The following is a 25,473-nucleotide window of genomic DNA, read 5'->3' on the forward strand; positions in this document are numbered from 1 at the left end:
CCAGGAGGCACTATGGTTTGCATGTTGAGGCTTGGTCCCCAGTGTAACAGTGTTGAGAGGTATTGGGGCCTTTAAAGAAAAGAATAAGACAAGTGTGGGGCCCCACCTGTAATCCCAGTGACTGAGGGATTACAGGAGACTGAGGCAGGAAGATTGCAAGTTTGAGGACATTCTCAGCAATTTAGGGAGACCCTGTCTCAAAAAGTAAAAAGGGCTGGGGATGTGGTTCAGTGGTTAAGCACCCCTTGGTTCAATCCTTGGTACAGGAAAAAAAAAGGGGGGGGGGAGAAAGAATAATTTTCTTGCAGAAGTAAATTCTCACTCTCATGGGACTGGACTGGTTACCATGAGATGTGAGAGTGCATTGTTATAAAGTAAGTCTGGTACCTCCCATTGGTCTCTCACACACCTGTGCACTCTCCCTTCCACTTCTCCACCATGTTGTAATGTAACCAGGGGGCCCTTGCCAGATACCAGTGCTGTGCTGTTAGGACTTTTCAGCCACAGAATCATGAGCCAAACAATTCTCTTTTCTTTATTTATCCCTCAACATCAAGTATTTTGTTATAGCAACTCCAAGAGGATTAAGAAAGTCCAAAGTGGAGCCTAAGAATTTTTATTTTTAACAAGTTCCCAGATGATGCCAATACTGTTAGTCTAGGGATCTCACTTTGAAAACCATGACTCGAGATCTAGGCCACTGTAACTGGACCCCTCTATCTCTTGGTGCTTCGTACCCCAATGGCAGCTGTAGTCCTCAGGTGGAGTAAAGAACATTTCAAGCTTCACCTTGTGTTCCTTAACCCAATTTGGAAAATGGAATGAAAGTAGAGAAGTTAAAAAAAAAACTGTGTTCTTGGAGTCTTTGAGTGATTACTTCCAGAAGAAAGAATAAGACTTTCCTCCCAGAGAAGTGCTAGGAGCTGTGATTTGAATCATGGTCTTACAGCAGGAGCTGCACCTGTGATGGAAACTTCCTATGGAAAGGTACAGGTCAAGATTGCCCCAGTTGCCATGGTGATGCCTTGCTTAAAGGAGGTTCTGTGCTAGGCATGGGAAATAATTTATAATAAAATATTTATTATAAAAATAATTTATAATAAAATATTTATTTTAAAAATAATTTATAATAAAATATTTATTATAAAAATAATTTATAATAAAATTTAAAGTCTTGATCCTGAGTGCTACTTACACTTTTCCAGTAAGTCCATAGTAGCCTCAGAAAGTTAATCCTTACCTGGCAGTAAAGAGTTAACTCAAGATTCTTTTACCCCCAATTCAACATTGCTTGAAATCTTGTGTATTAGCTTCCAAATGTGATTTTGCATTTTAGTTTGCATCCATATGGTTCAATCTAAAAATAATGTTTTAAACTACTATTGTTGCAGAAATGTTCTTTACCCATTCAAACTTGGTGGATGAACTGTTATCCTTGGATATGTAACCCTGTAACTCCAGAGACATAAGTTTTCAGTCTTGGAAGAGGATCATGTGCAAGAATCATAACCTGACAGAATAATTAAACAGGAATTTCTTTCTGTACATTTGCTCCAAGTGGACATTAAAATTGATATTCAGTTACTGCTTGGAGTTCTCGTACTCAAAAATCACCCAAGTTTGTGTTCATTTGTATCTATACAACTAACTCTCATACTAAGGTAGCATCTAAGGACATCCCATGTGTCTTAGATAGACTGCCACTTCCATGACCAATTTGCTCGTCTGGCATGAATTAGTACCATCATCTTGAGATTCTCAGTGACTGGGACAGTTGATTACAACTCTGGATAGGTTGTTTGGAATTTCCTTCATGATTTTGCCTCTTTTCATTGTATTTAAGCTGATGCTTCAAACCTCCACTTTCAGTCACCAATTTTTGTAATTAAAAACAAATCCACAAATCCCCAGCATTGAGTAGCTTTTGGGTGCCTGGAACAGAAATGGAATTAAGTATGATTGTATATTTATGTATTCTTTAAAATTAAAGCATGTAGTTAGAGTAAAATGTGGGAGCCATTTGTGTGTATTTGTGTGTGTGTGTGTGTGTGTGTGTGTGTAAAATTAGAGAGAAATATTTTGGTTCATAGTGAAATAAAATGTAAAATACTAGCCGTCCCATGATGTTGAAAATCAACCCTTCTGCTTATTGCCCAATGTCATCCCAAATTAGCCACAGGCTTGGTGCTAAGGATTTGGATGAGGCCCTGGGGTTTTGGTTTTTTGTTTTGTTTGTTTTTTTTTTCTTATTTGGAATAGATCTATTTAATTTTAAAATTCTGGCTTCAAATATTGGTGTTTTACTCAGTTGCAAGCCAACTTCAACACCCATCAGTCCACAACCACCAAATATTACAACTCTGAAGCACACGTCAATTAGATAACAGGGACCTGGATTCATTTCCTAGGGCTGTCATAGCAAAATACCACAAAGTGGGTGGCTTAAAACAACAGAAATTCATTTTCTCACAGTTCTGGTGACCAGGGCTCTGGAATCCAGGTGTTGGCAGGGTTGGTTCCCTGGTGGGAGGCCGTCCTGGGCGTCCTGAGTTCTGGTGCTCACTGACAGCCCTTGGCACCCCTGGCTCATGGCTGCCTGACTCCAGCCTCTGCCTGTGTTGTCACGCGGCCTTCTCTGTGCATCTCTGGGTCTGTTTGTCCAAATTGCCCTCTTTCTTAAGGACACCAGCCACATTGGATTTAGTACTCATCCAGTAGGACCTCATCTTCACTTGATTCCATCTGCAAAGACCCTGTTTCTAAATAATGTCACATTCACGGGCTCTGAATGGACACAAGTTTTAGAAGGACACCATTCAAATCAGTACGGTATCTTTGTGGCTCTGCAGTTACACATAAACACGCACAACTGTGAGGAGTGTCCGTCTCCTTCTTGTTTTGGTAGAATACTTTCTTATTTTGTAAAGTTGTGTGTGTGTGTGTGTTGTGTGTGTTGTTGTTGTTGTTGTTGTTTTGTTTCTTGGGCCAATTGAATGACTTTAAACTTTAGCTGACAGTACATGTGGGATGGTGCCTGGCCAGGGAGTTACCCTGTTCAGCTGAAGTACACATCTGACAGCAGGAGAGTACCATCCACCTGACCACCACCACCTTCTTCCCCCAGTCAGGCAGGGCCCACCCACCTGTTGGGGATTCAACACTTGATGAATATGCAGAGCGCTTCTTTTCTCTTCTGATGTGATCTGATCACCTTGTAGAATCCTAGAATCCCCACATGTAGGATCCCAATATACAGTTCTTTCATGGGAACCTCTGGGGCACAACTAACCGGAATGGGGGGCAGGAGAAACTGAATTCCCACTTCCAACATATCTGACATATTTTTCAGACAGCTTCTGTCTTCCCTGACTGTGCCCAGAGGAGGCCTCCTTGGGTATCCATTGCTGCATTTTGTATGCATACGAGGACCCTGATTAAATACATCTCCTCTTGCTATTGAGGGGGGTTGCTGTTTTTCAAACTCAGCTCTCTTGGCTTCTGGTATTTTCTAATACCCAACAAGTTCTCATTAAATATCATTTCCTTCCTGACACTGGGGATCATAAAGAGAAAATGTAAAGCCAGTCCCACACTAGTAGGTTAGATGGGTAAACCAAAGAAGGTGTACCCTGTGCAGTAGCCTGTAGCCATTAGAAAATGATTACCCCTAGATGTCCATGACACAGAAGGACATATCTTAAAGCAGTAACATTTGTGTAGGTTATATACATCATATAGCTGCTTGTTCGGACTGACAGGGGGTGATGGCAAGGAAATCCAAAATAAAGGGGGAACTAAAATAAGAGAGGCAAACTCATTCAACAAAAGCACCATGAGCTGAAGAGTCTGATGAGTTCCACTTTCTGCTCTTGAGGTTTAGAAGCAGGTGGCAGGAGGGCTTAGACAGAGCATAGACACTAACAGAGAACAGCATGAGCTGCAGGAATTATGTGCTGTTAAATGACAAGCACTTGGACAAGACCCTCAGGATGAGCCTGGGAGTTGGGCATTATTCAGCAACATCTGCTGAGTGTCTTCAAGTACTAAATAAGACAAGAATTCTATCCTATGAAAAATCACAGTAGAACTTTTGAAAAAGCAAAGGCATAAATTACCATCATTTTCTCTACTTCACTGAATCAAAACAAGAGATCTGTGTAAAATGATTGCAGATTAGGATCAAATTACAAAAGACCATGACTATGAGTCAGAGGAAGGTGGACTTTATTCTCTAGGCATGGAAATTTAGGAGTAGAGGAGAGATAAGAGGAAATGGGTATTTCTGGAGGATTAACCTAAGGTATCATGCAGGGAGGTCCATGTAAGTCTTCTGCTATGGTCCACATGGAAGACCAAGACAACCTGGTTGTGAGAGGTGACTGGACAGGAGAGGAAACAGAGACCAATGTGGCAGCAGTTTAAAGGAGGTGATATGTCTGGTGGGTGACTAGCTAGGAAGAAAAATAGAGAAGCATCAAGGATGATGGCCAAAACGTGAGTCTGAGGAATGGGAGAACTTTTTATTTTTTTAAGCAGGTGATCAGAAAGCAGGCTAATTTGGGACAAGAAAGATATTGGGTTTATCTCTAAACAAATTGAGCTATCGGAGACCCATTAGAGACATGATCCTCCTGGAACTTCTAATGTGCATACATAACTTTCCCTGCTCATGGCAAGGGGACAGATGAACCTGTAGAGGAGAGTGTGGCCTAGCTGGTGGCATCCGCCAGCGGGAGGAGATGAGATGCTGCGTACTCCAGGACCTGTGTGTGATATGAAGGAACCTTTGGACTTCAGACTCTAGACTCTAGCCATCTTCCCACTCTGCAGCCTGTGTTAGTTCCTAAACCCAGACCTGAGCTGCCACTGATTACAACCCTTCCAGGCCTCCCCACTGACACCATCAAGGCTGCCAAGGTCTTCCCCTCCACTTCAGCGAGGGCTCCTATTCCACACCCCAGGACTCACCTTCTCCAGTCATTCCAGCCCACCAGCCCTCTACCTTTGTCTCTTCTGTCCCCAGTGCCCCTGCCCCATCCTCTGTCTGGTGAACCACATCCCACGCTGCAGATCCTGACTCAAATGACACCCCTCCCAAGATCCTTTGCATCCCTTAGAAATGTCACCGTGGCTCTCTTCACGCTGTGTGGGCTCCAAGGACTCAGAGCTCTCAAACACATGGGCTGTATCTCCTCTTTTCAGGTCTCCAACACTTCATTGCATAACTTATTTTCTTACTTAAACCACAAGTAAGATCTATTTCATACAACCTTATTTGAGACTTAAAAATGCACAAGCTTTCTTTAAAGTCAGTGAATATTCAAAGGAAGTTTGGAGACAAAATAAATCAGATGATCGAATATTTTAAGGAGTAAGAATTCGCCATACCTAGCTCTAATTCAGCAATGAAATAAGAACAAAGCCTTGGTGTTCCCCTTTAACTCAACCCTTCCCAACCTAGGGTTATAGAATGCCAGAAAGAAAGGCAACCTTCTTTCTCTGGTACTCTCTGATTTCCATCCAAATATGTGACATCACAGTGTAGAAAATCACTCAGGTTCAAGTTTACCTAACTTAGGATGCCAAAGTAAATCCAAACTGAAAGATTGCTGTGTGATAGGTGTGCATATATGTTTACCAGAAACCAAGATTTGGACATTATATCAAACTGGACCCAATCTATATCAGAAGATACATTTGCTTTTTTGCCCTAAAAAGAATTTTTATGCATCATTGCATGTATTTACCATGTTGGTCCAGAGGATAAGAGGACAATTTTTAGATTAGAAATTCTTAAATAAGAATGTTCCCATGTGACCAAGATTCCTTGGCAATCAATGGACGATGCTCAAATTCACAGCATAAAATATGGAAAAGTGCAAAGGAAACCAAGTATATTGAAATATAATTATAAAAATATTTTTAAAAAGAAATTTTGCTATAAATTAACATGGTTTTTTAACATTAAAATAAGAGTTACCCTGGAAGGTCTAATAATTTTTGTAATTTCAAAGTAGTGGTGAGTTTTAAATAAGATTTCAAAATATCTATAACATATTTAATACTGATGGCAAAAGTCACAGGACTGCATACACTTATGGTTTGTTGCTGATATTCATAACAGAAGGAAATGCTAAATATCTGTTGGAGGTTGTTAAAATAAAGATGGAATCCATAGACCCCTCCAAGGTGGTTATATGAAGTTAATAGTTATATTCCATTTTCAGGCTTCCCAGTTTAGCTGTCTGAGTCACTTGAGTGCATGCCTATGGGTAGGCTTCTGTGGGGGCTTGTGGACCAGACCACAATGACAAAGGAACCAGGCTCCAGGACTTCAGCCACCATTCTGACTGTGGCCAGTGGTGTGTGAGACCACTTTGACCTTGGATTTGGACATTATATCTGCTACTTCCCTGATAGAACTGCTGAAACATTAAGAAGCTTGGGATTTTTGTCACTAGGAAGAATTTAACCTTTGTTTCTCAAAGGAAGAAACAGATAGCTAGTTCACAAAGATCTGTCTGTAAAAAGAAATCACCTTCTTCGTCTGGTTGTGGGAGCAAAGGGTTTCGTCATCGCCTATAGTGGGCATTAAGATTGTGGCATCAAGGGTATGAGAATCAGTGCTTACATATATAAACTATTCCTCTATGGTTCTTAGAGAAGGCGTCTATTGATACAGATATTTAGGCCCAAAATATATGCCCAGAACTAACTACTAAAACTGGAACGAAACCCAAATGTCAAGCCAAAGTAAAGATTTCCTCACATTGAGAAAGCTATTTTTACCTCTTGATCAGCCTGTACCAAAGCTTGGTCTTCACTGAACACACCCTCTAGCAAGAGCCACAGGCCACCTGCATCTTTTGCGAGGGCTTTCTGGACACCATTACAGGCCCTGGAACTGCTTACAGACACATAAATTGTAGATGCAGCTGTTTTCTATATGCAAGACCAGGTGGGGGGCTAGGTTTGGAATGGTTTCAGAAGCCGGCCCATGGCATGTGGAATTGGGACCATATTTGCTAAAAATGTGATTTTAAAATCATTTGCTATTGTCTGGTTAAATATTCATCTAACCCTTTAGAGAGGATGTGTGGATAACAGTAGTCAATGATAAGAAGGTTCAGGGTCTCACTTTTTTATTTCCTAGGATAACTCCTGCAGCTTTCTCCTGTGTAGTATTTCAAATAGATTTTTAATGGACTTTTTGGTTCCCAAATAATAACCTCTTCTACACTATTGCCTTTCCCAGCAATAAAATCTTAGCCAGAAACTACCTCAATTCAAAGCTTTTAATGTTGTGAATTGGATTTTAAGGAGAAGCTATAAAAAAGGGGGAAAATGACTATACCCCACAGGAGTATTTCTGCTTGGACCATGTCCTTTATAGCAATTAAAAATGTTTAAGTGTTAATGAAGGTAATACATGCATATAGGAAAAAAATTTAAAATGGTGGTAAAATGACAAAATGGGAAATAAATGTCTCCTTTCTCATCCCCCATCCCAACCTAAGTACCAGTTCCCATCCCCAAATGTTAACAGTTTTATAACCAGGCTTTTCTAAATAGTTCTATGTTTATATTAAGTATATGCTTTTATATAAAAGTATGCACAAATGGGGTCATATCAAAAACACTGATTCATTTTAAAATGTATCACAGAGTTCTTTCCACACTCGTGTCCACATATCACCCCATCCTTTTTAAGGCCATTTGGTCCTTCATTTTTTGGATATTTAACATTACAATTTATTTGAGCAATCTTTTATTGATGGGCATTTAAGTTGTTTTTGGTTTTCTGTATTTAAAAAAAACTGTAAAGAATATCTTCATTGAAAATATTTTTGTAGCTAGGATCACCCCCACAGACCCTTATGGGAGCCCAGACTCAGGTCAGGCTCAGGACCACCCCTGCCAACCTCATGACCCACACCAGGGCCCAGGCCCAGGCCTAGGACCACCCCCTGCTGACACTTGCAGGAGCCCAGGCCCAGAATAGGCCCAGAACTACTTCTCCCACCCGCTGACCCACACCAGAGCCCAGGCCCAGGTCAGACCCAGGACTGCCCCCACTGACCTGAATGAGAGCCCAGACCCAAGACCGTCCCTGTTCAGAATGGAAGGACCATGCTGGGACTCCTCATTCACCAACATGTTGCTCCCCCAGCCTGCCTCCATCTTGGGACATCACTGCCATCGCCATAGTCCTCCCCATGTAGCAGCCTCCACTTTGGGACAACAGACAGGGCCTAGAGGCAGCTGCATCTCCAGACAGGCAGACCAAAGCCATTGTATGGTCCACCCTTTTATCCCCATCTCTGAAAGTGGTTGCATCCATCTTGGGACACCCCCACTGCTATCTTGAATTACCTCCACTATTGCTGCCACCACCTTTAGTTACAGTAGCATCCATCTTGGGACACCGGTTGGGGACTAGAAGCCAACACCAAGGTGAGAAACTATAAGATTACAGGTAAAAACATAATACCTGAGATCTGTACTGCAAGAAAGGAAGACACATAGACAACATGGAAAAACAAGGGAAGAAAGTGCCCCAAACAAACCAAGATACTACAGTAGTGGAATCCATTGATAGCACAGTTGATTGAAGTGTCAGAGAAGGAGTTCAGAATGTACGTAATTAAAATGATCTGCAAATTAAATAAAGACATAAGAGAGCAAATACAGGCAAAAATGATCACTCCATCAATGAGATTAGAGAACAAATACAGGCATTCATTGATCACACCAACAAAGAGATAAGGGAGCAAATACAGGTAGCAAAAGATTACTTCAAGAAAGAGAGAGAGATTCTGAAAAAAAAAATCAGAAATCCTTGAAATGAAGGAAACAATAAACCAAATAAAAAAAACTCAATAGAAAGCATCACCAACAGACTAGATCATATGGAAGACAGAACATCCAATAATGAAGACAAAATATACTATCTTGAAAATAAAGTTGGCCACACAGTGAAAATGGTAAAAAGCCATGGACAGAACATCGAAGAATTATGGGATAGGATCAAAAGACCAAACCTAAGATTTACTAGGATAGAGGAAGGTACAAAGATTCAAACCAAAGGAATGCACAATCTCTTCAATGAAATAATATCATAAAATTTCCCAAACATGAAGAGTGAATTGGAAAATCAAATACAAGAAGCTTTCAGGACACCGAATGTACAAAATTACAACAGCTCTACACCAAGGCACATTATAATGAAAATGCCTATCATACAGAACAAGCATAGAATCTTAAAGGCCATAAGAGAGGAAACAGATTATGTATAGAAGGAGAGACCAATTCAGATCTCAGCAGATTTTTCAACCCAGACTCTCAAAGCCAAGAGATCCTGGAACAACATATACTGAACAACATATTCTGAAAGAAAATGGATGCCAACCAAGAATCTTATATCCAGCAAAATTAAGTTTCAAATTTGATTAAGAAATAAAACCTTTCATGATAAACAAAAGTTTAAAAAATTTATAGCAAGAAAGCCTGCACTACAGAGCATTCTTGGCAAAATATTCCACAAGGAGGAAATGAAAAACAACAATGAAAATCAGCAAAGGGAGGAACTGAACTAAAGGAAAGGCCAATCAAAGGAGAAACCAATTCAAGTTAAAAACAAAAAATAAACCAAAATGTCTGGGAATACAAATCATATTTCAATAATAACCCTGAATGTAAACAGCCTAAACTCATCAATTAAAGGGCATAGACTGACAAACTGGATTTTTTTAAAAACCCAACAATATTCTACCTTCAAGAGATTCATCCACAGACTGGAGGTAAAAGGGTGGGAAAAAAAGGTACCACTCACATGGACCACGTAAACAAGCAGGGGTTTTCATCTTTATATCAAATAATGTGCACTTCAAACTAAAGCTAGTGAAAAGGGATAAAAAATGACATTTCATACTGCTTAAGGGATTTATACATCAACAAGACATAGCAATTATAAATATCTATGTCCCAAACAATGAGGCATTTGTGTATATCAAACACTTCTCAAATACGAGAACCAAATAAACCACAACATAATAATACTGGGTGACTATAATATACCTCTGTCACCACTGGATAGATCTTCCAAACAAAAACTAAACAAAGAAACTATAGAACTCAATAAAACAATCAATAATTTAGACTTAACAGACATATATAGAATATTCCATCTGTCAAAAAGCAAATACACTTTCTTCTCAGAAGCACATGGATTCTTCCAAATAGACCACATGTTATGCCACAAAGCAGGTCTTAGAAAATACAAAAAAAAAATAGAGATACTACCCTGCATTCTATCTGACCATAATGGAATGAAATTAGAAATCAATGATAAAATAAAAAATAGAAGCTACTCCAACACCTGGAGACTAAACAATATGCTATTGAATTACACATGGACAACCAAAGACAACGGAAGGAAATAAAAAAAAAATTCTTAGAGGGAAATGAAAATTTTAATACAACTTAATAAAATCTCTGGGATATTATGAAGGAAGTGCAAAGAGGAAAGTTCATTGCATTAAGCTCATTCATTAAGAGAATAAAAAGTCAACAAATAAATTTCCTGACATTATATCTCAAAGCCCTAGAAAAAGAACAGACCAATACCAAAAGTAGTAGAAGACAGGAAACAATTAAAATCAGGACAGAAATCAATGAAATTGAAACAAAAGAAAAAAATTCAAAAAATTGACAAATCAAAAAGCTGGGATTTTGAAAAAAATAAATTGACAAACCCTTAGCCACCCTAACAAAAAGAAGAAGAGAGAAAACTCAAATTACTAAAAATTTAAGATTAAAAAAAATCACAACAGACACTATTGAAATACAAAAGACAATTAGAAACTATTTTCAAAATTTATATTCCAGTAAAATAGGAAACCTGGAAGACACCAACAAATTTCTAGAGGCATAGGATCAACCCAAACTGAGTCAAGAGGACATACACAATTTAAACAGATCAGTTTCAAGCAAGGAAATAGAAGACACCATCAAAAGCCTATCAACCAAGAAAAGCCCGGGACCAGTCAGATTCACAACTGAGTTCTGCAAGATCTACAAAGAATTAACACCAATACTCCTCAAATTTTTCCATGAAATAGAAAAGGAGGGAGCCCTTCCAAACTCATTCTATGAAGCTAGTATCATCCTGATACCAAAACCAGGCAGAGACACATCAAGGAAAAAACATTTCAGACCAATATCCCTGATGAATATAGATGCAAAAATTCTCAATAAAATTCTGGCAAATTGCATACAAAAATATATTTTTAAAATAGTGCACCATGATCAAGTGGGGTTCATTTCAGGGATGCAAGGTTTGTTCAACATATGTAAATCAATAAATGTAATTCATGACATCAATAGACTTGAAGATAAGAATCGTGATTATATCAATTGATGCAGAGAAAGCATTTGACAAAATACAGCATCCTTTCATGTTCAAAACACTAGAAAAATTAGGGGCAGTAGGAACATACCTCAACATTGTAAAAGCTATCTATGCTAAAACCAAGGCCAATATCATTCTAAATGGAGAAAACTGGAAGCATTCCCTCTAAAAACTAGAACAAGATAGGAATGCCCTCTTTTCACCACTTCTATTCAACATAGTCCTTGAAACTCTAGCCAGAGCAATTAGACAGATGAAAGAAACTAAAGGGATATGAATAGGAAAAGAAGAACTCAAACTATCATTATTTGCTGATGACATGATTCCATACTTAGAGGATCCAAAAAACTCCACCAGAAAAATTTTAGAATTAATAAATTAATTTGGCAAACTAGCAGGATATTAGATATTAAATCAATACCGTAAATCAAATGCATTTCTATACATCAGTGATGAATCCTCTGAAAGAGAAATTAGGAAAACTACCCCATTCACAATGGCCTCAAAAAAAAAAATACTTGGGAATCAATTTAACAAAAGTGGTGAAAGACCTCTACAATGAAAACCATAGAACACTAAAGAAAGAAATTGAAGAAGACCTTAGAAGATTGAAAGACCTCCCATGCTCTTGGATAGGCAGAATTAATATTGTCAGAATGGCCATACTACCCAAAACTATAGATTCGATGCTATACAGATTCAATGCAATTCCAATTAAAATCCCAACATCATTGAGTATAGAAATATAAAAGGCAATCATGAAATTCATTTGGAAAAATAAGAGACTCAGAATAGACAAAGCAATCCTTAGCAAGAAGAGTGAAGCAGGAGCATCACAATACCAGACCTTAAACTATACTACAAACTATAGTAGCAAAAATGGCATGGTATTGGCACCAGAATAGACATGTAGACCAATGGTACAGAATAGAAGACACATAGACAAACCCAGATAAATAAAGTTATCTCATACTAGACAAAGGTGCCAAAAACATACATTGGAGAAAATATAACCTCTTCAACAAATGGTGCTGGGGAAACTGGAAATTCATATGCAGCAAAATGAAAATAAACCCTTATCTCTCACCATGCACAAAACTCAATTCAAAGTAGATCAAGGACCTAGTAATTAGGCAAGAGACCCTACGCCCAATAGAGGAAAAAGTAGGTCCAAATCTTCATCATGTAGGATTAGGCCCTAACTTCCTTAACAGGACTCCTAAAGTACAAGAAATAAAATCAAGAATCAATAAGTGGAATGGATTCAAACTAAAAAACTTCTTCTCAGCAAAAGAAACAATCAGTGAGTGAAGACAGAGCCTACATTTTGGGAGCAAATTTTTGCCACACACAAGTCAGATATAACACTAATCTTCAGGATATATAAAGAATTAAAAAAACTTAACACCAAAAAAACAAACAACCCAATCAATAAATGGACTAAGGAGCTGAACAGACACTTCTCAGAAGAAGATATATAGTCGATCAACAAATATACAAAAAAATGTTCAACATCTCTAGTAATTAGAGAAATGCAAATCAAAAACACTATAAGATTTCATCTCACACCAGTCAGAACTGCAGTTTTGGTGAGGATGTGGGGGAAAAGGGCATACTCACACATTGCTGGTGGGACTGCAAATTGGTGCAACCAATCTGGAAAGCATGTATGGAGATTCCTTTGAAAACTTGGAAAAACCACCATTTGACCCAGGTATCCCACTCCTCAGTCTATATCCAAAGGACTTAAAGTCAACATATTATAGTAACACAACCAGATCAATGTTTATAGCAGCTCAATTCACAATAGCTAAACTATGGAACCAACTTAGATGCCCTACAACAGATGGTGGTATATATACCCAAGGAGTATTACTCAGCATTAAAAGAGAATAAAATTATGATATTTTCAGGTAAATTAAATGGATGGAGTTGGAGAATATCATGCTAAGTGAAGTAAGCCAGTCCCAAAAAACCAAGGCCAAATGTTCTGATAAGTGGATGCTGATCCATAATGGAGGGGTGGGGGAATGGGGAACAATGAAGGAACTTTGGGCAAAGGGAGGGAGGGTGGAGAGGAAGTATGGGGGCAGGAAAGATGGTTGAATGAGATGGACATCATTACCCTAGGTACATGTATGACTGCACATATGGTGTGAAGCTACATCATGTACAACCAGAAAAATGGAAAAGTTGTGCTACAATTGTGTACAATCAATCAAAATTCATTCTGCTGCCATATATACATAATTAGAATTAATTAATTACATTTTAAAAAGAAATAAAATATTTTTGTATACTTACAAAAGGCTATCACTTGAGGAAGTAGAATTCTTGCATCGAAGTGTGTGGACATTTAAAGTTTTACTAGTGTAACCAAATTGATCTCCAGCGTGGCTAAATAGGTTCAGCACTGGCAATAGTAATTTTTTTTAATATTTGCCAATCTGGTGGGTCAAAAATATCTTCACTCTTTTTGCTAAGGATTGCTTTGGCTATAAGCAAGATTTTGATTTGCATTTCTTAAATTATATGTAAGGCAAAACGATTTTTTGTTTGCTTATAGTATACTTGTACCTGGTTTTCTGTGAATTGCCTACTTATCTTTCTTGGCCTGTCTATCATTTGGGCATTCTACTTTTTTTGGCAAATATATATTACGTTCCTACTATGTGAACACTGTGCTGAGCCTTAGAACTGTAACAATGAATAAACACCACAGTCTCTGCCCTTTGGGATCTTACAATGTCCTGGGAAATAAACATTAATCAAATAGTTATGTGGATAGATTTATATGCAAACTGAGTTAAAGGCCTTGAAGGAAGCCTCCTGCATCTCATAGAGCATACCAGGGAAGATGCAGGCTGGACAGGATGGGGAAAAAAAACTCCCCAGGACAGCCAATATCTAAGGCCCCAGGACAGCCAATATCTAAGGAATGAACAGGATTTGGAGTTGGTGCAGAATTTTCAGAAAAAAAAGAGGCAACATTGTGGAGAAAACATGATGTCTTTGATGAGCTGATACAGTAGAACAGAGCACAGAGAGACAGGAGAGCCTGGGACTACATCAGTTGGGTATATAAAATAACTGGGCTTGCTTTATTTTTACCCCTGAGATTTAATGAAAGTCATTCAAGGAGCTTAAGCCATAGTTGGTAATCCAATCTGAATCCTGAAAAGAATAAAGAAATCTTGTCTGGCTGAGAAGAAGAAAATAGGAAGAACAATTAGAAGGCTCTTGAATGAGTCTGAATAGGATGTAATAGTATTTTGGCCCTGAATTATGGAAGTGGACATGAAGAGAAGTAGATGGTTCAAGCAATAGGCAGGAGATTAAATAAAATCTTTAAGATGGATTAGATACAAGAGGTTAAAAAGAGAGACTGGGCCTATGATGTTTCCTGAGTTTATGGTTAGATGGATGATGATACATTTCCTGGGATCAGGAACTGAAAGATCCAGCATGAGTTCAGCCTTAAGATACCCAAATGAAGCTGTCAAGAAGGCAATTAGATGTAAAAGTCTGGGGCCAGAGGCAAAGTCTGGCAACTAAATTTGGAAGTCTCTGGCATATACTAATTAAAGCCTTGGCATAAATGAAATTGCTCAGAAAAGGAATTCAGTGCCCATGACAGGTCTACTCTTAATCCTAAGGAACTCTAATACTTAGTGGCTACATAGAGAACAATGAAACAGAAAGCAGGACAGGCTCAGAGCAAGAGGAAAGCAAGCTGAGTGCAGGGTCCCAGAATCCAACGGGAGAGTGTTGCAGTAGAATGAAGCAGAGCTCGAGGCCGCTCCTTCATCTAGGAAGATGAGACCCCAAAAAGAACCATTGGGTTTAGCAGCATGGTGGCCTTGGTGACATTCATTTGAATTTTTTCAGCGAAATAATGGGGGCATTATTTTTAACTGTTTTAATTAAAAAAAAAAAAAAGTTTCAAACCTGTCTTCCTCGTCTTCACCCCTGACTCTTTGCCACTCAATAAGCTGAATTGATTTTTTAACACAGTATTCTGAGCTCCCTACCTGTGCTCTCCCAGTATCCATGGCAACCAGCCAGCCAAGGGTGGTGTGTGCAGGGGAAGATGCATGAGTTTGGAGACCCTTCTTCACCCTCATGAAGCTTCTGCCGGTGCAGGTCTGGTCTCTGGGAAGACCCATCATAGAAATGCTGCTGAAAGTGGGTTTAACAAAGAAAGAATCCTTATATTTTTGTGATACCTACCGAAAGATTTAAGGATAAGTAAGATCTGGAATTTGCAAAGTGAAATAAGATAAGATATGAGTTGGTCATTGGCTTTTAAAACTGGAACATCCTGGGGCTGGGGTTGTGGCTCAATGGCAGAGCACTTGCCTAGCATGTGTGAGGCACTGGGTTCAATCCTCAACATCACATTAATAAGATAAATAAAATAAAAGCATTCTGTCCAACTATTTAAAAAAACAACTATTAGGGGCTGGGGATATGGCTCAAGTAGTAGCGCGCTTGCCTGGCATGCGTGAGGCACTGAGTTCAATCCTTAGCACCACATGAAAATAAAATAAAGATATTGTGTCCACCTAAAGCTAAAAAATAAATATTTTTTAAAAAACAACTATAAAAACGGGAACATCTCTCAGCCCAATCCACCATTGGCTTGCCAGTTTCAACGTGTCCTATGTATCTAAGGAAATTCTACTTTCTTCTCCACTGATCTAAACACCTTGTTCCTTTTCCCTTTTCTTTTTTATCACCTGCTTCCTGAGTGTGGATTTCAAAGCACAGATCTGTCACTCTGGTCCTAGTAAACTTCAACAAGTCCCCTCGCATCTCTGAACCCATATCTGAAAAAATGAGAATAAGTCTGCTTAGCAATGTTGTAAAACTTGTTGGTCTACATAATATTTGCTGTGTCAGAGTTTTAGAAATATAATTAATTGCATGGTGATTATTTCTTCAACTCTACAGTTCGGTATCCATTCCTCTTGGGTCTATGTAGTGGACTAGAAATTACATTGCTAAGCAGTAATGTATAAAACTTCCCAATTCTCAAATTTGGGTTTATTTAAAAAGAAAGAAAGAAAGAAAGAAAGAAAGAAAGAAAGAAAGAAAGAAAGAAAGAAAGAAAGAAAGAAAGAAAGAAAGAAAGAAAGAAAGAAAGAAGGAAGGAAGGAAGGAAGGAAGGAAGGAAGGAAGGAAGGAAGGAAGGAAGGAGAGAGAGAGAGAGAGAGAGAGAGAGAGAGAGAGAGAGAGAGAGAAAGAAAGAAAGAAAGAAAGAAAGAAAGAAAGAGAAAGAAAGAAAGAAAGAAAGAAAGAAAGAAAGAAAGAAAGAAAGAAAGAAAGAAAGAAAGAAAGAAAGAAAGAAAAAGACTACATAAGCCACATCAAGCCCATCTACAGGCTAAAATCAGCAACTGGGTGGCCCACATGCGACCTCTCACCTAGATAATGGCATACAATACAACTTCGTGGCCTTCTCCCTCTTTTTGTCTCCCACCCCTAACTTTCTTCTTTCCTTTTCCCTTTCTGCATTCTTTTCTCCTAACCACTCCCATCCTCTGGGCCTACACTAAGTCCAAGTGGTAGAGGGAAACGGAGCAGGTTAAAGACTCTCCACACCTGGCCCTGGTCCGGGGTGTGGAAGAACGCGGCACAGAGAGGACCATGACAAACCCTGGACGGGGGAAGAGGCCAGCAGCTGGGGAGGTGGGTTCAGTTTCTGGAGGACTGATCTGAGGGACTCATCCGAGGGGCTCTCGTTTTTCTCCACAGCCTTGCGAAGTCGTTCTGGCCGCTCCATCATCAATGGGAACTGGGCGATTGACCGTCCTGGAAAGTATGAGGGCGGAGGGACCATGTTCACCTACAAGCGTCCCAATGAGATCTCGAGCACTGCTGGCGAGTCCTTTTTGGCCGAAGGTCCCACTAACGAAATCTTGGATGTCTATGTGAGTAGAGATGGTTCTGGGCTGTTCTCTAGATTTTGTATCTGGTTGCTTCCAAAGAACACACTTAGGGCAAATAAGCAATAAATCATTCCTCGGGCTCAATAAAATCGTTTGCGTGGAGCTGGTTGGAGGTACCCCTTCAACGCTGTCATTTACCCCTGAATGTACCCCGCTCATGGAAACTTTAAACTCTACCAGATGCTTGGTACTCTCAGCGTTTATTGACCCAGTAAAACCAATTTTACTTGTTGAACCAAATCAGAGGCAAACATATCCTTTATTTCATGAACACTGGATCTCCTCCAGGCACTTCCCTCCTAACGCTAATTTGGCATGTTTTCTTTTCACGGCAAAAGAAAGCAAATGTCAAATGCAAGACCGCTCCCAGCTCCCAGCCCTCTTCAAACTCTGCTAAAGCAAACGAAGAATCCAGCGCTCCAGACCCCCTCCAGATGAAACGATAAAGCTTAGAGCCACAGTCTCGAGGTTTACTAGAAGTTCCCCGCTTCACAAAGGAGAACTGTAGTCTACTTTATTTAAAACTAGAATATCAAGTTGCCAAACAGTTTTAAAAGATCCCTATTTTTTTTAAAGAAACAACTAGAATCCAGTCTCCTGAAAAGATCAGGAAATAAAGGATGACCAGAAATAAAAGCTTAAAATTATGTTTGGATAAAAAGAATGAGCTCACAAAAAAAATAAATAAATAAAAAGAATGAATGAACTCACCAATAAATATACGTACTCTGTCCCCAAAGCCTTGCTGGTCTACATAATATTTGCTGTGTCAGAGTTTTAGAAATATAATTAATTGCATTGTGATTATTTCTTCAACTCTACAGTTCTGTGTCCATTCCTCTTGGGTCTATGTAGTGGACTAGAAATTACAAAGAAAGCCTTGTTATAGTCAATTTGGGTTTTTTTTTTTTTTTAAGCTATCCACTTGGTGGGTTCACTCTGGTTAAATTTGAAATTGTATCAGAGACTGGGGTTGTGAAAGGCCTGCTGTGGGTGGTCTTGGAAAGGCGGCCAACAATAATCTCATAAACAGGATAAGGCTTGGACTGGCAGAAGAGGCACGAGAGGAATGGGGGCAGTAACAGAGTGTGTAGGTGAGGGGGATGGGGTAGAGAGCAGGAACCCACAGTCACACCACTGTGTCCTTCAGGGCTCTGTGCTCACTACCACATTCCCACACAACAGCCCTGAGTTGGGATGGGTTCAAGATGTAGGAAGCCCAGTGCTTTTCATGTCGGCCTACCTCTGGGTGACTGATGGGATGGAGACCCACTCCACAAGGAGGCAGGGGGGTGAGAGATGACGGCATGATGACATAATCATGAAGGACAGGCACAGGAACCCCCACCCCCTCACACTCCCAACACCCCGTGCTGGAGCCAGTCAGCGGTACCATGGGAACACAGGACCTAAGAAACCAACTGTGACTCTTACCTCCTCTTTTCTCCAGATGAAGAAATCAAAAACGGTGGGATTCAGAGACTTGCTCTAGATCACAGATGGCCAGATAGACAGCCACTTCGTCAAACATGGCAGCATTTCCTTGCTTGGCTCAAATACTGTAAATCCTCATTCTGTTGCTTCATTGAGCCCAAGCCCTGCCTCCCCCGGTGACAGCAACGGGCATGAGGACTTTGTGCTCCAAAGACAATAGGGGGCGCTTCCTCCACAGGCCCTGCTCACAGATGTGTTCTCATCCCAGACACTCTTCCAGGGCTGACTTCCAGTAGCTTCCTGCTTGCTGTCCTATCTCTTTGTCACTGGTTCCTGAAAGAATATGACCCAAGAAGAACTTACTTCCCTTATGACCATTTTTTCTGATCCCATCTCTTTGTGATTCTAGATGAAAAAGGGGTGGGATGCAGAAAGCCAACAAGGGATAAACTTGAGCTAGTCTCCCTGACCAAGTAGAGGACTTTAAAGAAACGTAATGCTCCAGGCCTGCTCTGCCAAGGAGGTTTCATCCTTGTTTGTATGTCTCACCACCTAGTGTTCAAACAGGTTCTCCTGCAGCAGAGACTTATTTATCTATGTGGAACATAGAGGGAGCACGGAGCAAAGGCAAAGCCATGGCCTAGAATGGCTGGCAGCCAACAGAAAGGTTCTGCTTCCTAGGTGGTATTTATAAAAATCTTGACTCTCAGCCTAGTTTGCTTCTGATCTGCTCAAGAATCAAGTTCTTCATTCCTCAAATGATGAGAAGCCCTCTGGAAATAGCTTGGTTTCATGTGCCACAGGGTCACTGACATTACTAGATGTGAATGAACCTTCTCATGTGGCAATAGCACCACTCGTACTATTGTAACCCATGTCAGCAGGAAAGGGGATGCACATGTGTGCCACAGCAGTAACACTGACATTTCTACCATCAGATGATACACCAGCAACCCAACCCAGGAGTTCACTATGAGTATGTCATCATGGGAACCAACGCCATCAGCCCACAGGTGCCACCTCACAGGAGACCAGGTAAAATCCCTTGTTTTACCACCAAGCACTGGGACACTTCCTTTTAAAGGTCTCTCTCTCTCTCTCTCTCTCTCTCTCTCTCTCTCTCTCTCTCTCTCTCTCCTCTCTCTCTTTCTCTCTCTCTCTCTGTCTCTTGCTCTCTTTGTCAACACATAGAAAACCATGATCCCACATTTCAAAGTCAGTGGGCCTTACTATGGCAGCATGATTCACCACTGGTGTAAGCCTTACTGATAAGACCATTTTATTCACTTGATTCAAAAACAAGGTGAACATCGGGTCTGCCTTTCTAGTCCAGCATTTTGAGATGTCTCACATTAATTTCCTACGGCAGCTGTAGCAAATTACCTCCAACTTAGTGACTCAGGATAAGATAGATTTTACTGCCTTACAGTTTCAGAGGTCAGAAATCTGAAAAGGATTTCACTGGGCCAGAGTCAAGGTGTCAGCAGGGCCAGGGAAGGGCTCACTCTGGATGCTCCAGGGGAGAACCTGTTCCCTTGGCTTGTGCAGCCTGAAGAGCCCACTGCCTTCCTTGGCTCCCAGCCCCTTCCTCCACCTCCAAACCAGACAGTAGCACCTTCAGATCTCTCTGACTCTAGCCCTCTTCCACCATCCCATCTCTCCTCTAAGTCTCACCCTCCTAGCTCTTTCCTTTTCAAGGACCTTAAGATTACATAGCCCTCCCAGATAATCTCTCCATCTCAAAATCTTTAATCACATCCTCAAAGTCCCTTTTGCCATATGAAGCAACATATATCATAGGTTCCAGGAATTAGGCCGTGGACCTGTATGGGGGCAGAGTGGATTACCTGTCCACCACACGCCATTTCTCTTGGTCCCCTGATGCTTCTGTTGATAATATTTTGACCTATTAAAACAAATCACAAGGTTCACACCAAATGATCCACCCTGCTGCTTCCCAGGGGTGCTGCTGGTGGACAGGGTGGTGGTGCTGGGTATGGTGCTGCTCTCTGCAGACATGGCCCCACCAGGTGATGAGTGAGCCCACCAACCAGAAGGAGACTGGAAATGCCAAGGACTGATCGCTCACACACACTGAGTCCAGGCTCTGAGGTCTCCCAACAGAGCTCAGAGGCAGCTTCTATCATTAGCCTCAATTTAAGAGCAAGGGACTGGAAACTTCAGGAGACTGAGTTATTTATCCAGGTTCCATGCCTGAGCAGTGACCTCAGACTGGCCTGTGTGACCATCCTGTGCTATTATCCTGCCTGAAGGTTACCTGGTCCAGTACCTGTCCTAGGAAGAAAGGGAACAGGTGCCAGACCTGGCCCATCCATCCTTCTGTGGGCTACAGTTTGGAAAACTAAGCTCTCTGATTGCCACAGTCTGGGGAGGAGCCACCTGGCTGCCTAGAGAGGGGTATGTGGTGGGTCAGCACATGGGACAGGGGTGTTGTCCAAACCTCAAGTCAGCACAACACCCACACAAAATTTGATGCTATTTCCAGGAGCAAAACACAGTCTGAGAAATCAAGCACAGATGGCAAAATACTGGGATTTCTGAGATCTGTTGCTGATTTTTAAGGACAGTTGGATAGACTGAAGTCAAACAGGATGATTGATAACAGGCCTAATGGACCTCAGCAAATGGATAGCAGGGGATTCTGGGATCAGCTTCCTGGAGCAGAGCAGGCCAGAAGGGAGCAGTTGTAAAAGGTGACAGAGGGAAGAGGACATATGGACCAGGCTCCATCCTCCATGTCAACAATCAGGAGGCTCTGAATTCAGCTCTGTCACTTTCTTTCTATACACCCTCAGGCAAGTCGGTAACTTCTCTGAACAAATTCTCAGTCTAAACAATAAAGGGGAAAAGATAAACTGCAGTTCAAAAGTAGTCTTTCTGGAGATATGGGTGGAGATTGAATGAATCCGTTTTTCTTTAGTGCCCAGAACAAACAAGATAATAAAAAGATTTTAAAATGTTTTTTGTCTAGTAACAATCTGCATAATATCATTTATATCCATATGTCTTGATCTTTATTCTGTTTGCCTAATCTGCACATAAATTTTTAAAACACAAAGTGGTTTGTTTAAAACCAACAAAGTAAAAAAGCACAAGTAAAGGGGTGGAGAAAGCCCTATATTTTTTTTTAAAGAGAGAGTGTGAGAGAGAGAGAGAGAGAGAGAGAGAGTTTTTTTTTAATATTTATTTTTTAGTTCTCGGCAGACACAACATCTTTGTTGGTATGTGGTGCTGAGGATCGAACCCGGGCCACACGCATGCCAGGCTAGCGCGCTACCGCTTGAGCCACATCCCCAGCCCACAAAGCCCTATATTTTTAACTGTGCTTTATAGTAACTCTAGAATATGCCTCCTTATTTTATACTAAAATGATACATACTTGAACATATTCAATAAAAATGGAAAAACATAAAGTTAAAACAGCTCCCATGTAATTACCAAAACTTGGGAGCAACCAAGATGTCCTTCAATAGGTGAATATATAAACAGTGGCACATCCAGACAGTGGAATAGCACTCCGTGGTGAAAATAAACCAGGTTCCAAGCCACCAAGAGACGTGGAGAATCAGGTGCAGTGGCATACACCTATAATCCTAGTGACTCAGAAGGCTGAGATAGGAAGATTGCAAATTTGAGGCCAGCCTCGGCAACTTAGCAAAACCCTCAGCAACGTAGTGAGAACCTATGTTTCAAAATTTAAAAACTGAGGGACTGGGGATGTATCTCAGTGGTAAAGCACCCCCAGAGTTCAATCCCCAGTACAAAAAAAAAAAAGAAAACACAAGAAATATGGAGGAACCTAAAATACATATTACTAAATGAATCTGAAAAGGCTATATGCTTACTGATTCCAATTCTATGACATTCTAGAAAAGTCAGAATTAAGGAAAAAATAAAAAATATCAGTGGTTGCCAGGGGTGGGAGGGGGGAAGAATGACCAGCAGAGCCGAGGATTTCAGGGCAGTGAACCTATCCTGTATGACACTATAATGGCCGATGCATGTCATTATGCTTTTATCCAAAACCATAGATAGATGTATGCCATCAGGATGTTGATAGTGAAAGAGGCTATGCACATGTGGGGACAGCGGACATATGGAATTCTGCACCCTCTGCTCAGTTTTGCTTTGAACTTTAAACCTCTCTAAAAAATAAAATTATTAAAAAAAAAAAAAAGCAATAGCCTCCAGCCCCATCCCCTTCCCAGAGGGAATCTCTCATAACAATTTGAAGGGACTCTGCCTCACCCCTTTATATGCATACACAAACATGTTTGCAGACAATCTGAATCTTTGTCTACAATCTCAAATATACAAGGAATATCACAGAATGTTATTTTCCATCACTCAACTTAAATCCAACCTCAATGTTAACCTTCTTTGAAACTGGTAGAAAATTCAGTATGTCAGTACGGGGTGTGTCTGTCTGTCTGTCTGTCTGTCTCTCTCTCTCTCTCTCTCTCTCTCTCTCTCTCTCTCTCTCTCTCGATATGAGGAAAGATCCCAGAATCTCAGAAGGGCCAGAGCACTGGCTGGACCCTCTGAAGGTCTATTTATGCCAATTCCATTGAAAACTGTAGGTTGAGGACAGCCTCATGGGAGCTGTGGGTTGGGGCTCTGCCACTTCCAGCCTCTGTTGGGGACAAGGATGCCCAAAGCCAGCCCCCAACCCTACTCCAGATATGGCCACCTCCTGGGTTGCTCCTCCTGATGCATGAAGGGTCCATGGTGCTCAGGAAACCCAAGACCTCAGGTTCCTACTTTTCCTACATTCAAAAAAGCCCTCTCCCTATTCCCTCCCTCCCTCCCTCTCCCTCTCCTCCTCCTCCTCCTCCTCCTCCTCCTCCTCCTCCTCCTCCTCCTTAACTGACAGAACTTGCACTTTGCCCTCCCTGAGAGCCCAGCTTTGTACTGTGCTAAAGGAGAGCCATCAACTTCAAGCAGCTTTATTTTCTCTCCTGCAAAAAACCAAAGCAAAAAAAATCTAAGAACATGGATCCCCTTTCAGACTAGGGGAGGAAGGGGGGGGACAAAGAAAGGCCACCAAACACAAATTAACATCCCAAAAGTGACCTGCCACGTGTGTGTGTGTGTGTGTGTGTGTGTGTGTGTATACAAACTGAATTCTATGCCTTTTTTGTTCATCAAACAACATATCATAGTCAATATCTCCATGTCAGAACACGTATGTGCTGCATTCTTTTAAAAAGAAAATTCACATAGCATTCCATTTCGCAGTTGCAGCATAATATATTTTTATCACTATTCTCCGTGAACATTGAAGTCTGTTCTACTGTTTTGCTATTTCAAATAATAACCATATTAATAATCATACTTGTATGTTCAGCTTTACATCAAAGAATGAGAATCTTTGTCTGACAAAGACTTTAGGAGCTGAATCACTAGGTCAAAGGGTGTATGTGAATTTAAATTTTGGATAGCTAGAGCCAAATCACCCTCTAAAAATTGGCATCTATTTGCAGGCTCATGAACAGTGAATTTAAGTGTTTTCATGCACCTTCAGCCAGGGATTGATCAGAAACTCCGAGTTTCTGATCCTTCTCATTAGGTAAATGGAGCTATTGATGGTTTTATTCTTGTTTTCGGGTGTAATTCTTTCGTTAGGAATGAAGTGAACATTTTTGTGTGGCTTTTGGCTGTTTGCATGTCTTTTGATGGAAACTGCCTCTCCATGGCCCTTGTATACTTTTCCTATTGGGATGTTCATCTTTTTTCTTATTGATTTTTAATTCATATTTTGAATATTAAGAAAGCTAGCATCTGCTTATTTTAAATATCCTATACTTAAGTGTTGCAGATTAGAAATGATCTCATGCCACGTAATTTCTAACGTTGAAGCCATTTCCTCTTTCTACTCAGTGTCCAAAATGATCTTTCTTCTCTGTGTGTGCGCTGGCCTCTCCTAGGGGAACCCCTCAATGGCCAGCTGGATGAAGAAGGTAGAAGCCAGGAAGATGGAGAAGAGAAAGAGAAGAACGGGGAGAAGGAAGACTTGCACGGGGAGGCATCTGAAATCTTCACCTCAGAATCGGTGCAGACCTTCCCGGTCAGGCATCCAGATAGATTTTCTTCCCATCGACCAGACAACTTGGTACCACCAGTGCCACAGCCCCCACGAAGAAGCCGGGATCACAACTGGAAGCAGCTGGGGACAACAGAATGTTCAACAACCTGTGGGAAAGGTGAGCCTGCCTGTGGGACAGGGTGTCCCTGCAGAACCCAAACAAGGAAGTATGTCTCAGGGTGTGTGGCAAATCCTCACTTCGGTGTCCTACCTGTGAAATGGTTCATTGGCACAACAGGCAGGGTTAGAGGTCCCCAAGATGACCCTTGGGCTCAGTGATCTACTACAAGGACTTACAAGATTCAGAAAGGCTCATGTTTACACTTTATAACAATAAAAGGATGCAGTTTAGAATCAGCAAAGAGAAATAACATATGGACACAGTCCAGGAGAAACCAAGGGCCAGTTTCCAGGTGTCTCCCCCTCGAGGTTACCTGGTAGAGCCACTCAGGGATACCCTTTATTTTCCCCACAGTGATGTGCGACAACACACCCTGAGTACTGCTGACCAGAGATGTTCACCCAAGTTTCAGTGTCCAGAGCTTTTACTGGGCATTAGTCATATAGGCATG

The 25,473-nt window shown here is 40.8% G+C and overlaps 1 protein-coding gene across 1 annotated transcript in view; it reads left to right on the plus strand.

Moving 5' to 3' along the window:
• Thsd4 (thrombospondin type 1 domain containing 4) overlaps positions 1-25,473 on the plus strand; it is a 208,234-nt gene that overhangs the window by 154,882 nt on the left and 27,879 nt on the right. The window contains exons 3-5 of the mRNA XM_026387801.2: positions 17,168-17,343; positions 19,734-19,830; positions 24,744-25,019. Of these exons, the coding sequence (XP_026243586.2) occupies positions 17,168-17,343; positions 19,734-19,830; positions 24,744-25,019 (549 nt within the window). The remainder of the gene's footprint in view (positions 1-17,167; positions 17,344-19,733; positions 19,831-24,743; positions 25,020-25,473) is intronic.

This window comes from Urocitellus parryii, chromosome 6, assembly GCF_045843805.1.
Source record: "Urocitellus parryii isolate mUroPar1 chromosome 6, mUroPar1.hap1, whole genome shotgun sequence".
NCBI classification, from domain to species: Eukaryota; Metazoa; Chordata; class Mammalia; order Rodentia; family Sciuridae; genus Urocitellus; species Urocitellus parryii.